The sequence below is a fragment of the Sus scrofa genome, chromosome 18, assembly GCF_000003025.6.
Source record: "Sus scrofa isolate TJ Tabasco breed Duroc chromosome 18, Sscrofa11.1, whole genome shotgun sequence".
Lineage (NCBI taxonomy): Eukaryota > Metazoa > Chordata > Mammalia > Artiodactyla > Suidae > Sus > Sus scrofa.
This window is the reverse complement of record NC_010460.4, coordinates 54,544,651-54,560,888: the sequence shown is the minus strand read 5'-3', so window position 1 is coordinate 54,560,888 and position 16,238 is coordinate 54,544,651. Positions and strand designations below refer to the sequence as shown.

At 48.4% G+C, this 16,238-nt stretch overlaps 1 protein-coding gene across 3 annotated transcripts in view; it reads left to right on the top strand.

Moving 5' to 3' along the window:
- RALA (RAS like proto-oncogene A) overlaps window positions 1–12,366 on the top strand; it is an 82,224-nt gene extending 69,858 nt beyond the window's left edge. For 2 of the 3 annotated variants that reach the window (XM_021079219.1, XM_021079218.1), the window contains exons 4-5: window positions 2,005–2,179; window positions 10,469–12,365. In XM_021079219.1, coding sequence (XP_020934878.1) covers window positions 2,005–2,179; window positions 10,469–10,591 — 298 coding nt within the window. In that variant the 3' untranslated portion in view covers window positions 10,592–12,365. Of the gene's footprint in view, window positions 1–2,004; window positions 2,180–10,468 lie in introns of all 3 variants that reach the window. The other variant, XM_013985841.2, reaches the window with a different exon arrangement.

Sequence of the window (16,238 nt, the reverse complement as noted above, 5' to 3'; positions counted from 1 at the left end):
AAAAAAAAAAAAGTCAGTGAGAAACTTTATTTTGATAGTCAAGAAATAGGTTTATTAAGATGGGACCCTTGTGAGAGATGCAAGGAGGCTCTGCTGAGAAACTTGAAAAATTATTTGTAGGAGTTCCCGTCATGGCTCGGCGGAAGTGAATCTGACCAGCATCCATGAGGGCGCAGGTTCGATCCCTGGCCTCACTCAGTGGGTTAAGGGTCCAGTGTTGCTGTGAGCTGTGGTATAGGTGGCTCGGATCCCATATTGCTGTGGTTGTCGTGTAGGCCGGCAGCTGCAGCTCCAGTTCCATCCCCAGCCTGGGAACTTCCATATGCTGAGGGTGCGGCCCTAAAAAGACAAAAAACAAACAAAATCAGAGTGTTTATTATGTAGCAGGTTCTGGCCTAAGTAATGGAATAAATTTTGTCACCAAAGCCAAAGTGGAATCTCAAAGGAAGGAAATATTTTTATGCCAAGAGAAGGAATCTCAGGCTGTTGCTGTTACGGAAAATCAGTGAATCATTCATCACCCTTCTGTTGTACCTCCAATGTGTTGGCTTTTCCTTAAAGAAAACATGGTCTGAGTAACCGCCCAGCCCTAGGAAAGCCATGTTGGAGATTGTCGGAATGGTTCCGGGGCAGTCGCCGTGTCTCACCTGCAGCAAGTGGTGTGTCAGCTCCTCTGCCCTTGGCCTTCCTGGGCCTCCCATCACCAGGGCGGAACCCCGTGTTTCCGTATCGGGGTGTGTGCTACACACTCGCCACAACTCCAGTAGCTCACTCACCACACTCTATACTGAGATTCATTTATGTGGGTTTTTTCCCTGAGGAGATAAAAACCCTTGGGAGTAAAGCCCGTTTCTTACCCATTGCAGTGTCCCCAGCACCCACCTTTGGCCCAGGTGCTAGCATGTAATTTGTAGTGCTTACTAAATGTTTGATAGAAATGTTAGAAACCCCTCTTATCTTTGTTGGCTCTCACTTTCCTTAGGATAAAAATGAAGAGGTTGCACCAGTTTGTAAAGGTGCTTTGCCCTTCTTCCCATTCTAAAATTCTGTAATAGCCTCCAAAACACGTCGCCATGAGCTGTGGTGTAGGTCGCAGACACGGCTCAGATCCCATGTTGCTGTGGCTGTGGTGTAACCAGCAGCTACAGCTCCAAGTCAGCCCCTAGCCTGGGAACCTCCATATGCCGCGGGTAAGGCCCTAAAAAGACAAAAAAATCAAAATAACGGGAGCGTCACATTAAGCAAAAATGCCCGAACTATTACAGCTGTCCCATCAAAGGTCATTGACCACAGATCACCGTGACAGATGTGACAATGGTGGGAAAGTTTGGTGTGCTGTGCCAATCACCAAAATGTGACGCAGACACAAGGTGGACGGATGCTTTTGGAAAATGACACCAGTAAACGTGCTTGACGCAGGGCGACTGCAGATCTTCAGCCTGTGAAAAACCCGGTATCTGTGCAGCACAGTAGCATCGAGGCAGATGGGGCTTCCTTGTAACCGTGTTGGTTCATCAGGTGTGATTCGCAGCTCACAGCCGTCTAGGTCATGTCATGGAGTCGCGGGTCATCGTCGTGGTTTACTGGTGCGTAGACAGTGATGAGTGGCTCCAGGGCTCAGAGTAGGGACTGGCCGCCAAGTGTGTGGGAACAGGCTGTACGCTCCACACCGCTGCCTGTGAGTCTAAAACTCTGATACGAGCAGTTCATTTCTAAAAAGGCGTTTCGGAGGCGGTACTTTGGTTTCTTAGCTCCGCAGCCGGGTCCATACTCTTCCTGGGGGTGATTTTTCCCTCTTTGGTGCAGTGAGCTTGCTGCTCGAGGGGCCAGAGGTGGAAGGAGGAAGACGTGCTTCCTACCTCCCAGGTGCTACGTGAGCCGACTGTTCCTGGACAGGAACAACTCAGTGCTCCTGGCACAGGTCAGTGGTTGCTGTGCCATTTGAACATGTAGAGATGGCGTTCATATTTCTTGCCAATTTTTTTTTCTTTTTTTTACTTCCAGGGAGCAGATTTTAAGAGTAAAAGAAGATGAGAACGTTCCATTTCTGCTGGTTGGAAACAAATCAGATTTAGAAGATAAAAGGCAGGTTTCTGTAGAAGAGGCCAAAACCAGAGCGGATCAGTGGAATGTTAACTACGTGGAAACATCCGCTAAAACGCGAGCCAATGTCGACAAGGTAGGCCGCCCTTCTCGCCGCTGCGTTGTGTGGAAAACCGTTGGTTTGCGCTAACGCTGCCCCCTTTTGTCTGGAGGTGCTGCGAGACTTTCCAGTAGAGATGTAACCCACGTTGGTTTTTATCAGCCCGAGTGCTCCAGGACAGCGTGGTAGGATGTCTTACCTCCCCTTGTCCGTAGTTTCCCCAGAGGCATTAAAACCAGAGACACTGCAGCGAGACTGGCTTCACTACGAGGCCTGACCTGAAGCCCTGCCTTTTCTCCCCCGTATTCTGGTTGGCTGGAGAATCTGGAAGGCATTTGCCAAGTCCCCTGAGCCGAAGCCTTCCCGGCCCCGTTGACATCCTCCCAAGATGCAGGAGCCCCAGGGGCGAGGAGTTCGTCGCCTCTGTCACCCCCACAGCACTCCCACTCCAGCCTCTGTTCCCCACCCCCGGGAAAGGGAACTCCTCGGCCCTCTGCCCTTTCATCGTCCCGCTTTGTTCAGCTGGGCCCTTCCTGCAGACCCGGAGAGGGACACCCTTACCTCACTCCCGGGAGCCTCCCCAGGGCCTTGGACCTGCTGTCAGCAGCACTCAGGCGGCCTGCCCTGGGCGAGGGCAGCACAGGTTCTGAGGGCCCTCCGGCAGTCGGGGGGAGCCCTTTGCAGCCCCAGCTCTCTAGGCTCTCCTCAGTGAGTGCCTTTCACAAACTCATGTGCAGAAGAATTGCCTGTAAAGCCTGATAAACACGATTCCTGGGGCTTCCCTGGAGAGGTGGATCCGTTTGGTTGAGGTGAGACTTGAGAATTGGCTTGTGGCGTGAGCTCCTGGGTTTGCAGGGTGGGGACTGTGGACCGTCCTGAGAGGGACACCGTGCAGGAGGCTGCAGGTGTTAGTGAGCCCGTCTGCCCTGCCCGCAGATGTGTAATAACCTGGTCCAAAAGTCATGTTTGAAAAAAATCAGCAATTCCTTCTGTTCATTTAATGGAAGTCGTAAGACAGTGTCATTGCTGTCTTAAGCGGATTGATTTTTTAGTCACATGGTCAGATTCCTATAGGCTGAAGATCTCTGTACAAAATGAGCACTGCGGCGTTTCTGCTCCCTGTACCCATTTCCTCTGAAGTTAGGGCACATGTTTTTAAAGCAATAGTGAAACGTACTTGAAGGTTCAGCGTGTTTGGGGGTTTGAAAGGCAACACTGAACATCATCACCGCAGATACGTGCTTTGTTTCCTCCTCGTCAGTGTCTTGAGTGGGTCGTAGAACAGAGGCAAAAACAGTAACAGTCCAAGTTCCGAGGCTCAGAGCCGTCCTGTGGTGTCACCTGCTGTCTTCAGAGGCCCTGGGCAAGGACGGTGGTGTGCATTATCAGAGCTGTCCCAGGACAGTAGGAAAAAGACCAGCAACCCAGTGGAGAAATGGTCAGAAAAAAATGGTCACAGAAATGTAGGAGTTCCCATTGTGGCTCACCGGGTTAAGAACCTGACTAGTATCCATGAGGACGTGGGTTTGATCCTTGGCCTCACTCAGTGGGTTAAAGGATCCAGCGTTGCTGTGAGCTGCAGGGTAGGTCACAGACCTGACTCAGATCTGGCGTTGTTGTAGCCTTGGTGGAGGCCAGCAGCTGCAGCTCCCATTTGACCCCTAACCTGGGGAGTGTCCATATGCCACAGGTGCGGCCCTAAAAAGAAAAAAGAAAAAAAAAAGAAATGCAAACCCCTTTCAAACTTGAAAAGAGGTTTAGTCTCACTTAAAAAAAGGGAAGTGCAATCTGAAAATACAATGATCCTTTTTTCCCAGTGTGACAGATAAAAAAGCTGTATTACGGTGTTGATGTAATACTGTTGACAGGAGTATGGATAAAAAAGGAAACTTCATATGTTCATGGAAGGGCAATTTGGCAATTATCTATCAAAGTCATGGCTGCAACAATTCAAATTCGAAGAATGTTAACAGAGAGATAAAATAATACATTGACACGTCAGTGTATGTCTAGTGGTAAAGACTAGAAACATCCAGGTGTCCAGCAACTGCTTTAAATTCTGGTGTGTGCATACAGTGGAACACTATGCAGTCATCAACAAGAAGTGAAGAGGAGTTCCCATCGTGGCTCAGCCATTGCAGATCTGACGAGCATCCATGAGGACGCAGGTTCGATCCCTGGCTTTGCTCAGTGGGTTAAGGATCTGGCTGTTGCCATGAGCTGTGGTGTAGGCTGCACACGTGGCTTGGATCCTGTGTGGCTGTGGCCAGCAGCTACAGCTCTGATTCAACCCCAGCCTGGGAACCTCCATATGCCGAGAGTACACCCCCAAAAAGCAAAAAAAAAAAGAAAGAAAGAAAGAAATGAAGAGAGAGCTAAATGTCTTTGTGTGGAATGCTCGTCAACATTGTACATGACAAAGCACAGTTCAGAACAGTGTACTTGGCACATTTGAAAAACCAGTCCATTTCTAAAATTCTTTCTTCAACATAAAAGTGCCTCTCTTTTTATTTATTTAATTAGTTACTCTTTTGAGGGCCGCACTCTCGGCGCACGGAGGTTGCCAGGCTAGGGGTTGAATCGGAGCTGCAGCTGCCAGCCTACACCACAGCCACAGCCACGCCAGATCCTTAACCCACTGAACGAGGCCAGGGATTGAACCACAACCTCATGGATGCCAGTCAGATTTGTTTCCGCCACAGTGGGAACTCCACAAGCGGCTCTCTTGACGTAATAAATCCTACTCTCCTTGTTGACCCCTACCTGCTTAGTTTCTCTCCATTGTTTTGGCAAATGGGGGAAAAAAGCAAAGTACGAACACTGTATTTGTACTTGGTCTGTCATTGGTTGCCACCTGTGTTTGAAACGCACTCACACGCAGACCCCCAAGCACACATGTGTGTATATATCAGGACTGTAGGTAAGAATCTGACCAGAGACCTAAGTCCCAGGTAGATGCATTTTCACCGCTGCATCCTGAAGAGTGGCTGCCAGATAGGAACCCCCGGGGCTCAGGAAGAGTAACTTGCAGCAGCTCTTTCACTTCCGGAAATTAGGTTGCACTTAGGTTACCTTTGTTCTTCCCGAGGAGGTGGTGTATCCCATGGTTCCAGGCACGTGTGAGCGCTGGCTGCTTGGTCTTTAACCCTGGGGGGCGTAGGTCTCCCCCCAGCGCTGCCTTTGCAGATGAGAAACTGAGCTGCGGAGAAAGGACATTCCCGGCTCCGAGTCACAGGGCGGGTGTGGCCTCCTCACCGTTTCCCGGAAAACAAGGGTTGGAATACCTGTGGCGCTGCATCTGCTACCCAGTTGCTTTCTTCTGCCCCTTGATCAGATGGGGCAGGGGCGGCTTTCTTACTCACAAGCCCCCTTCTATCTGTTGCGAATATTGTCTCCTCATCCACACCATGCCTTCCAAGCCTAAATTTAAAAAAACACCTACCTGTGCTTGTTACTTTCTTTCTGTGTTGGCGCTCTCAGTAGATCCTTAATTCCTTTGTATCTGTGTGGTAACCTAGGGGCCGCTATGTACTGAAAATAAGGAAACTGGTGAAGGCAAAGGTTTAAAATTAAAGCTAACAGCCCACGATGTTAAAGAGAGAGTGCGGTCATTTCTGATAACGTTTATATGTGTTTTTCCAGCTCTATTCCGGGCTAAGCATTTTGAGCCTGTGTGTGTTTAACTAGTTTTGATTTTGATTTATGTGAGAAGAGGGGTTTGGAATTTAGAAGACTCAAGTTTTTACAGGCGGAGCTGCCCTACAGCGGGGAAAAAAGAAAGAAAAGGGAACGAGAAGAAGAGAGGGAGGGAGTGAAGGCGAGAAGAGTTTGAAAGCTGTTACCAGAGGTCGGAAGGAGCCCCGTGCTTCGGGAATCATCGCCTGCCTGAGTTCATCAGAACCGGTTCTCCGTTTTGCTCATTTCCTCCCACTGGGCACTCGAAACAGGACCTCCTTTAGCTGTAATTGGCCACGTTGGCTGACGGAGACCTAAAATGTTTCCCGCCAGGTTTGCTAGTTAGGGTGACCTTTGGCGGGTTGCAATAGGGATTCCTTTGAAGTTTACTGCAGGGACGTATCTGAAATCAGAACACAGATCTTCTCATATCCGATTCGTTGTGATGCATCCACATCAGAAAGCAGTGCCGGGAGGACTCTGCTAATCACCCGTAGTCAGCTTGGAGGTTCCCGCCCAGCCGGGCAGGTAGGGACTCGAAGCAGAGGCATATCCCCAAGTCCCAGGCTCTGGGAAGTGGAGCAGCAGCAAACAGGGAAGAACTCAGGGGGTTATGTCAGCCAGGATCGAGTGAGCCACACCTGCCACCTGGGCTGTTGCTAAGGCAACGCCGGATCCTTTAACCCACTGTGCCACGACAAGGATCCAAGCTCCACGAAGACAAACCAGATCACTAAACCACTGCGCCAAAGCAGCAGCTCCTCCGTTTTCCCTTCTGACTGTTTGTGTCCTTTTGTGTTGGTCCTGTGTCCATTTGACTTCAGCCCGTTAGTCTGTTCGTCCCGGCTTTCTGACTTCCATTCTGTTCTCACTCCAGCTCAGGAATCAGCCATCCAGCTGAAAGCAACCATAGTCTCAGTGGGAGCAACTGTATTTAGCAGCCACAACCTGGGGGCCAGTCTGCTTGTTGTTGTTGGGTTTCGTGGCTTCCTGGCCTTTCAGTGAATAGCGCTAAAAAACATGTGGATTTTTTTCTTTTTTTTTGTTTGCTTTTTTTGCTTTTTAGGGCCACACTTGGCAGCATGTAGAAGTTCCCAGGGTAGGAGTCCAATTGGAGCTGTAGCTGCCGGCCTACACCACAGCTGCAGCACCGCAGGGTCTGAGCAGAGTCTGCAGTCTGTACCACAGCTCACAGCAACGCTGGATCCCTGACCCACTGAGCAAGGCCAGGGATCAAACCCGCATCCTCATGGATAGTAGTCAAATTCGTTCCCACTGCGCCACGACGGGAACTCCAACCTGTCAGTTATTAAGAGTGAAAGCATGAGGTTGTACTGCTCTTGCCCATCCGGTTTTAGCGCTCAGGACATTTACCTCCTGGATTTGTTTTCATCTCTTTTCTCTTACACTGGAAGTTTTGGGTTCTAAACTAGTGTGACACAATTACTTGTCATGTTCCAATGCATATTTATATACATACATATTCTAAAAGAGCAGAATACCACTATTACCACTCATGACTGAACTGCAGCGTAGAGTTGTTTTTTGTTGAAGTTGAGGTTTTGTTTTTATTTTTATTCTGAGCATCTGTTGTTCTGAGAGGAATATTTCAGTATGTCTTTTGAAATAATTCTTTCCTCTGGATGATTATGTCACCATCTTGACATATAGTCTTCGTTTTAGTTTGATTTTCAGTTTTAGCAGTTGCTTTTGTGTTTTTAACTTCATTTTCGAATATGTAAAACATTAAATTCTCCAAACTAGAAATTATATAACGAAGTATATTCAGAGATGCTCCATTATTCTTTTTATTCTGTTCCTTTTCTCCTGAAAAGGAAATTGGTAGTGTTTGGTTTATCATTTCATTGATCCTTTCTGAAAATGCAGGCAAATGCATGTAAGTTCGGTTCTGAACCCAAACATATACTGTTTGGCGCCTGGCTTTTCAATTAAAGTTTCCATTAGAGGGAGTTCCTGTTGTGGCTCAGTGGGTCACGAACCCAACTAATATCCATGAGGATGCAGGCTCGGTTCCTGGCCTCGCTCAGTAGCTTAGGGTCCAGCATGGCCATGAGCTATGGTGTAGGTCACAGACGTGGCTTGGACCCCACATGGCTGTGCGGTAGGCCGGCAGCTGCAGCTCCAGTTTGACCCCAGAGGGGCAGCCCTAAAAAGCAAAAAAAAAAAAAAAAAAAAAGTTTCCATGAGAGAGCTCTGGACACATTTGAAAAGGCGCAGCAGTCTTACCTAACATGCATTTGTAGGGTGTTTGTTTTATGTTGGAATATAGCTGGTTTACAGTTTGTAGTTTCAGGTGCACAGCAAGGTGGTTCTGTTTTACATACACACAGCCATTGTGTTTCAGATTCTTCCCCATGTAGGGCTATTGCAGAGTATTGAGTAGACAGGTTCTTGTTGATTATCTAGTTTTATTTATTTTTTAATTTTTTTGTCTTTTTTAGGGCCGCACCTGTGGCATATGGAAGTTCCCAGGCTAGGGGTCTAATCGGAGCTGTTGCCGCTGACCTGCACCACAGCCACAGAAATGCCAAATCCAAGCCGCTCTGCGACCTACACCACAGCTCATGGCAACACCGGATCCTTAACCCACTGAGCAAAGCCAGGGATTGAACCTGCAACCTCATGGGTCCCAGCTGGATTCGCTAACCACTGAGCCACGACGGGAACTCCTATTTTTAATTTTTTAAGGAAACTCCCTACTGTTCTTCATGGTGGTTGTACCAATTTATGTTCCCACCAACAGTGTAGGAAGGTTCTTTTCTCCTCTCCCTCTCCAGCATTTATTCTAACTCTTCGAAGATGGCCATTCATATAGCAAGCATGAGGTGGTACCTCATTGTAGTTTTGATTTGCATTTCTTTAATCCTTAGCAGTGCTGCGCATCTTTTAATATAACTTTTGGCCATCTGTCTGTGGAGATATGTCCATTTAGATCTGCCATTTTTTTATTGGGCTGTTTACTTTTCTGATACTGAGCTGCCCGAGCTGTTTCTCTATCTAATCCCTTATTGGTCCACTTTGCAAATATATGTTCCCATCCTCTGGGTTAGCTTTGGTTTTATTTATGGTTTCCTTTGCTGTTACCAAAGCTTTTAAGTTAAATTGGGTCCCATTTGTTTACTTTTGTTCTTCTTTTCCTTATGAGGAGGTGGATCCAAAAAGATGTGACTGCAGCGTATGTCAGAATATTGCCTGTGTTTCCCTCTAAGAGTTTTACAGAATCTGGTCTGAGCTTTAGGTCTTTCCTTTTGCAGATGGTGGTAGCGAATGTTCCGATTTTATTCTACATGGAGCTCTCCAGTTTTCCCAGCACCACTTCTTGAAGAGACTGTCTTTTCTCCATTGTGTGCGCTTGCCTTCTTAGTCTTAGATTAATTGATCCTAAGTGTGCACCTTTATTTCTGGGCGTTCTGTCCTGTTCCATTGATCTACAGCGCTGTTTTCGTGCCAGTACCAAACTGTTTTGATGATTCTAGCTTTGTAGTATAGTCTGAAGTCAGGGGTCCTGACTCCTCCAGGTCCGTTTTTCTTTCTCAGGATGGCTTTGGCTGTGGTATTTAGAACATTATCTCTTTTATATTTCTTGTTTGTTTTTAATCTTATCAAGTTTTTTTATTCTAGAATAACTGAATTTTTTTTAAAAATCCAGAATGCAAAAGTGTCACCCATAAAGTTTTTCACACACTTCTAACTATTCGTGTACAGTGAGTCCATATCCTTCCAGGCCCTTCTTGGTGTGTGCCCCCAAACATTAGTTATTGATATTTAACTTTTGAATTGTTATACCAGTAATTTTTTAAATTATTATGCTAATATACCCCATATTTGCCAAGTTCTAGACATCAAACAAGAATTGATAAGTCTTCAAGTATAGTCCCATAAGCCCTAGTGCCTGGCATCAAAACAAAGGAAGCAGTTTGTTCTTTAAAATGGAGCTGAAGGAAAACAGGTTATTCATTGTAATTGTGTTAAATACGAATTAATTAGTTGATAAAGTTATATTTGCTAACTAGAAATTTACTCAGATGTGGAGTTCCCGTCGTGACGCAGTGGTTAACGAATCCAACTAGGAACCATGAGGTTGCGGGTTCAATCCCTAACCTTGCTCAGTGGGTTAACAATCCGGCGTTGCCGTGAGCTGTGGTGTAGGTTGCAGACGCGGCTCGGATCCCGCATTGCTGTGGCTCTGGCGTGGGCCGGCAGCTACAGCTCCGATTGGACCCCTAGCCTGGGAATCTCCATATGCCGCGGGAGCGGCCCAAGAAATAGCAAAAAGACCAAAAAAAAAAAAAAAGAAATTTACTCAGATGTAATCCATCAAGTTTTAGTTTTGGAGCTATCATCACTTGTGGTTTTTGGGGTTTTTTTTTTTTCATTTTTACCTTGGAAATTCAGATGGAGAGATTAGATTATATTAGATAAACACATTTTGCCAAAAATTCGGAAAATCCTCTTCCCACTTCGTCAGTATGTACTTGGAGAAGCAGGCTTCAGTTGTGTGCTCCCCTCTCCCTGCACTCCCCCAACAAGCGCTCTTAAACAGTCACATGATGTCCCCAGGTTTACTGCTGTCATTCGGAGAAGCACCAGGCACCTCTTACTTAATTTAACCTCTTCTCTTCTTTCTAGGTGTTTTTTGATTTAATGAGGGAAATTCGAGCCCGAAAGATGGAAGACAGCAAAGAAAAGAATGGAAAAAAGAAGAGGAAAAGTTTAGCCAAGAGAATCAGAGAAAGATGCTGCATTTTATAATCAAAGCCCAAACTCCTTTCTTATCTTGACCATATACTAATAAATATAATTTATAAGCTTTGCCATTGAAGGCTCAATTGACTGAAATTACTTTAACATTTTGGAAATTGTTATGTATCTCTAAAAGCATGAATTGGAACTGCACTGAAAGTCAAATTCACTTAAAAAAGAAATTAATGTGGCTTCACCAAGAAGCAAAGTTCAACTTATTTCATAATCGCCTACATGTATCACGGTCTGAATGTAGCGTGGGAGCTTGTGTTTTGCCGGCAATCTTTCTTGAACTTACTCAGATGAGATCGGGGTGGGCAGTGGGAGGAAAGGCCGCGTCCTCTGGTTTGTTATAAAGCTTAGATTTTATATCCTTTTAAACTGTCTTGGTCTTCTACTGCCTTGAAAAATGACAGTTGTGAACATGATTGTTAAGCTGTACCACTTTTTAACCATTGTTATGCGAAATACAGAGACGCCGTTACTGGCATGATTGTTGCATACAGTTAAATCGAGAGTCATTCGTCTGTGAGCTTCCATTACTGGTGATTAACTTAGAAAAGTGGTGGCAACTTGTACATGGAAATGTTTTCTATGCCTTAATTTAGAAACCGAACATACCCGCTCGTCGTTCTGGGTGTGTCCTCCCTGAGCCTGGCCCCGCTGCCCAGGTGTCCTGGAGAGGGACTAGAGGTCCACGCAGAGTGGAGAACAACTTCTGTGTAGAAGACTCTCGAGAAATAACTGCTAGGAGTCTGTCCAATTGAAACTGTGTGCCATACTCTGGTTCTCGAAAGGAAGGTTCCAGAGCGCCTTGCTCGCTTTTAATTAACCCTAATGGAGTTGAAAAGGAAGGGCCAGCATTTGCTTGTAGGATTCCGTACTAGTGTTTCAGTGAACCAACCCTCTTTCTCCAAGATGCTGGACCCTGCAGATCCCTTTCGGCAAGTGGCCAGTGTGTGGGAAGTTTCTGACGCCCGGGAGCCGGGCGCAGAGAAGCCAGAACCTTCGGGAACCGTGGTGCTGCCGCCCGTGAACGGCTCCGCTTGTGCTCCTGGGGCTGCAGTTTGGCTGCACGGGAGGTGCCGGGCGTCCCTGTGGTCTGTGGCTGTAATGAGGACCACAGCTGCACCCCCCAAGCTGTCCTCAAACCACCAAAGCCAAGCACAGCGCAGACGGCGCGTGTGCCCCAGACGGTAGGCCCGGGCCGTGCGCTGCGCCGCTGGGGCCCACCGGCCACTCGAGAACCTAATCCAGGGGGAAACACGCCCCTGTCAGATTCCTCTCTGTCGAATGAGCTGTCCTGGTTTCATCCCAGAGTGTTTCTTTTGGCTCCGTCCTAATTTCAACAAGTCAAAGACGTGCTTGGCCTTCCAGGTAGCAGATGTGCATATGTGAAGCTCAACTAGGCTCTTTAGGAACCGAACTCCTTAGATGCTGCGTCCAGCTTGTCATGCGGAACATTTGCCCTTCAGGGGTCGAGGTGTACATCTTTCCCTTCCTGTTTCCATAGGCTGTGCTGTGTGCAGAAGTAAACGTCCATGGAAGCCCGGCCCTCGGGCACAGCGCTCTCCGTGTGAACGCATCGCCGTGTCCCTGAGCCGGGCCCAACCACTACCATTGTGACTCTGCTTTGAGGCCTTTCCTCTCCTGGGTACCGAGGTGCTATGAAGCCAAACGACAAAGAAGCATCATGTGTCTTAGGCTGATGCCACTACCCGATTGATTTCTTTGCAATTTGAGCCATTTAAAGACCAATAAACTTTCTCTTTTTTTTTTTTTTAGCGTTTGTGGTGTTCCTTGATGTTTACAACGTTACGTGTAAAATTCAGATTTATTGACCTGGGCATCCTTACCCGAGATTTTAAGTCAACGAAATCTTTGGAGCTATCAGTTTAGGGGCTTCTGTGCGAGAAGAAATCTGCCAGATTTCCTCACTGTCAGGGACCTCTGTGGCTCTGGTTTAACCAAGGCTCAGAAATGGACGCGCCCGTGTGCACAGCTGCACAGCAGATACTCTTCTGCTGTCGCGAAAGTCACAGACGCAAATGCTGCTTCTCGAATAGCCCACTCTAGAGTGAGTGGGTGGCAGCTCTATATCCCTGTTCTAAGTCAGACTGATCCACAGACACGTTCATTTCCAAGCTGGAGCAGGAAGACCCCACCCCCACCCCCCAACCGCATTTCGTCCAGCTTCAGGCCCGTGCCTCACATTTGCTGTCTGGTGAGAAACGGTGGCCCATTAACACTCTCAGCCTCCGGGTTAGAAACCATCCGGCCCAAAGCTGAGCACAACCTTTCAACATCCAATTCACTCGCATTTCTTACTCCTAAACGGTGCCAGTGTGAGCACACTCACGTTAGGCTTGGCATACTTTTAACTTCACTCTGGGACCCATGTTTACACCCATCAAGGCCATGATGTTGAATAGGTACTTAGAGGAAGTTCTGGTCTCAGACTCAGTCAGAATGTCATTTTCAAAATTCCGTGGCAAGGATGTAATACTTAAGATTCGGCAACCTTACATAACTGCCTTAAAACATTCATCAAAACTTCCTATAAAGTTTTCAAAGTAATCCTCTTATCTAATCTAGGTAGAGGTCTCCTTTAGCAAATCACTTTGCGAGTCAAGTGTGGGAGGCAGTGGAGGCTGTGTCCACAGCACTCAGAAGTTCCCGAGCTTCTGTGCCACAGCAGTGGCAACTCCAGGTCCTTAACCCATTGAGCCACCAGGGAACTCCTGATTTGTTTTAGTTGAAGTATAGCTGATGTACGGTGCATTATCAGCAGGTTTTTATGGACCACCTACTCTGGCCACTGCTGGGACAACAGATGGAAGGACAAACATGAATTAGGGACAAGTACAGAAATTCACACTGAAAAAGTACCTAAGTGTTTCATGCCTAAGAAAAGGAAGTTTTAAAAAGATGAGAAAATAGGTCTGGGTCTCCTTACACTGGGCTAAATCCCCTATTTCTTGTGATTGCAAAGTCGTCATAATAGCAAACACATCTGTGCACGCCCTGAGCAAAGCTGTGTTTTTTGTAATTTAGTATTAACCTGATGAGGTAGGTGCTACCCTTAAGTCCCTATTTTGCAGATGGAGAAACTGAGGCATGGAGCAGTTGAATGACTTGCCCGGGGCCCCAAAGCTGGTAAAACGATTTAGCTGAGCTTGGAAGCCAAGTCGTCTAGCTCCCTAGCCCATGCTCTGAATCACGGCAGAGGGAAGAGGCAGAGCAGAGACTAGGATTAATTATTGAAGGCCTGCACCAAGGTGGGAAACGGCCAAGGTTTCCCCAAGGCTGCAGCCACCTGGTCAGCGACGGTCTGCGGAGAGCTTGCAGAGGTTGCTGAACACAGAGGCCTCCCGTGCTTGCGGCCCCGCTGCAAAGAGAAAGACCACGCTCCAGAGGGAAAACTTCAGAGCTCAGCGGCAGAGTCGGTCTTCCAGGGCTTTTTCCATAACATCTGTCAAGAGGCCGCCTTCTCTGGCGGCCCCAAAGCTCTCGCCCCCTGTTCCTCCAACTGCAAAAGAATTTCCCAGGCCCTCGCGCCAGCAGCCCTGCGTGCAGCTGCCGGGTGGGTGGGGAGGGACGTCGGGCTCGTGTTGCCTCCGTCCTCGAAGAGCAGCCTTTCTGGGGAGAGGGAGCGGGCAGGAGAGCATGTCACAGCCTCTGAAGAGAGGCCGTGAGAGCCCTGGTGACGTGCACAGTTCAGCTGATGGAGGAACAAGGTCGCCTTTAGCCAAAGCCCCCAGGAAAGCCAACAGCTGAACGTTTAGGTGCCTGCTCGCTGCCAAGGGCAAAGCGGTCACAAGGGCCCCCAAGCGGGAGTCAAGGTCTGTCCACGCGGAAGGGACGGAGCGGGTCACGAGAGGCCTCCCCCGCTCCGCGGGTCGCCCGGAGCAGCGCCGGCGCCGCTGCTTGGTGCGGGCGGATCTTTGCAGAGACGCCAGACTGGGTGGGAAGATACTTAGACGTTTTCCCGGGCACCTGGAAGTTGGCCTGGAAGCCACCTGAGCATTCGCGTCGTCCCCATGTGTCCTTCCCCGACGCCGCCCGCTAAAGAGCGGCGAACGCCGGGTGGGCGGGCTCGCGCCCGGGCACAGGAGGCGCTCGGGAGGGGACCCTCCCCAGCAACGCGTCCGGACCCCACCCCCTTCCAGGCCTCGCTCGGACACGGCTCGCGTCTGCGGGCGGTGGACAAGTGGCATGCCAGCGGGTGCGTCTTACACGCGGAAGAGAGGCGGCTGTTGGCCGGGGCCTGGGAAACACACACCTGGGAGGGCGTCAAGGCAGCACAGCGACACCAGCCAAGGCCCGGGCCTCACGCTCTCAGGATCCCCTTTCGCCACCTCGCCCGAAAGAACAGCTTGCGCATGCGCCCAGAGTCAGGCTGCAGGCGGTGAGACCGCCGAGACCCGCATGACAGCCCAGGCAGGAGAACACACACCCTTCGTTCGCACGTCCATACGGCACAGCAGCTTAGAGGACCGGACTGGAGGTGCTTGTCAGCATAGAGGGCTCTAAAACACTCGTTTTCGCTTTTGCTTAGGGCCACACCCACGGCATATGGAGGTTCCCAGGCTAGAGGCTGAACCAGAGCTACAGCTGCCGGCCTACACCCCAGCCACAGCCATGCAGGATCCGAGCCGCCTCTGTGACCTACCCCACAGCTCCCGGCAACGCCGGAACCTTAACCCACTGAGCAAGGCCAGGGATCGAACCTGCATCCTCGTGGATACTAGTCAGATTCGTTTCCACTGCACCCAAACAGGAACGCCTCTAAAATATTCCTGAGACATAGATAGCATTTTTGTAAAACCCTTATACCAACCACACTGTGTACATTCTATAAGTTTATCTTGAGAAAGCTGTTTTTAAAAAATCTAGATGGATATACCTAAAATATATAATCATGGTTACCCAAGAGAGGATGGTGAGAGAAAGGGCTTGAGGGTTAAACGTGATCCTACGTTCTGATGAAGGATGCATTCGGGTACTGCTTGAAATAATCGAAATTTTCTTAAACATATGATTACATAGAGCCTCCAAAGGCTTTATATCTGGAATGTAGAGAGAACTTCCAAAATAACAGAAAATTAGAAAATGGACAAAAGACATAAACCAGATACTTCACTACATGGCAAATAAGCGCACAAAAAGAGGTTCCTCGTCATGAAATGCAAATTACAGACACTGTCAAGAGGGTTAGAAGACAAGTCACAGACAGGGAGAAAATATTTGCAAGAGACATCTGTTACAGGATTTTATCCAAAATATGCAAAGAACTCCTCAAATTCAGTATTAAGAAAGCAACCCAATAAAAAAGAGGCCCAAGACCCTAACAGACACATCACCAGAGAAGATACGCAGAAGGCACACAGGCACATGAACAGATGCTCCATGTCATATGTTACTAAGGAAACGCAGATTGAAAGAGGAAGGAGAGGAGCTCCTGCTGTGGTGCAGCAGGATCGGTGGCATCTCTTTAGCACCGGAACACAGGTTCAATACCCGGCCCAGTACAGTGGATTCAGGATCCAGTGTTGCCACAGCTGCAGTGTAGGTTGCAACTGCAGCTCAGCTCTGATCCCTGGCCTGGGGAACTTCATGTGCTGTGAGCCAGCCAAAAAAAAGAAAAAAAAAAAAG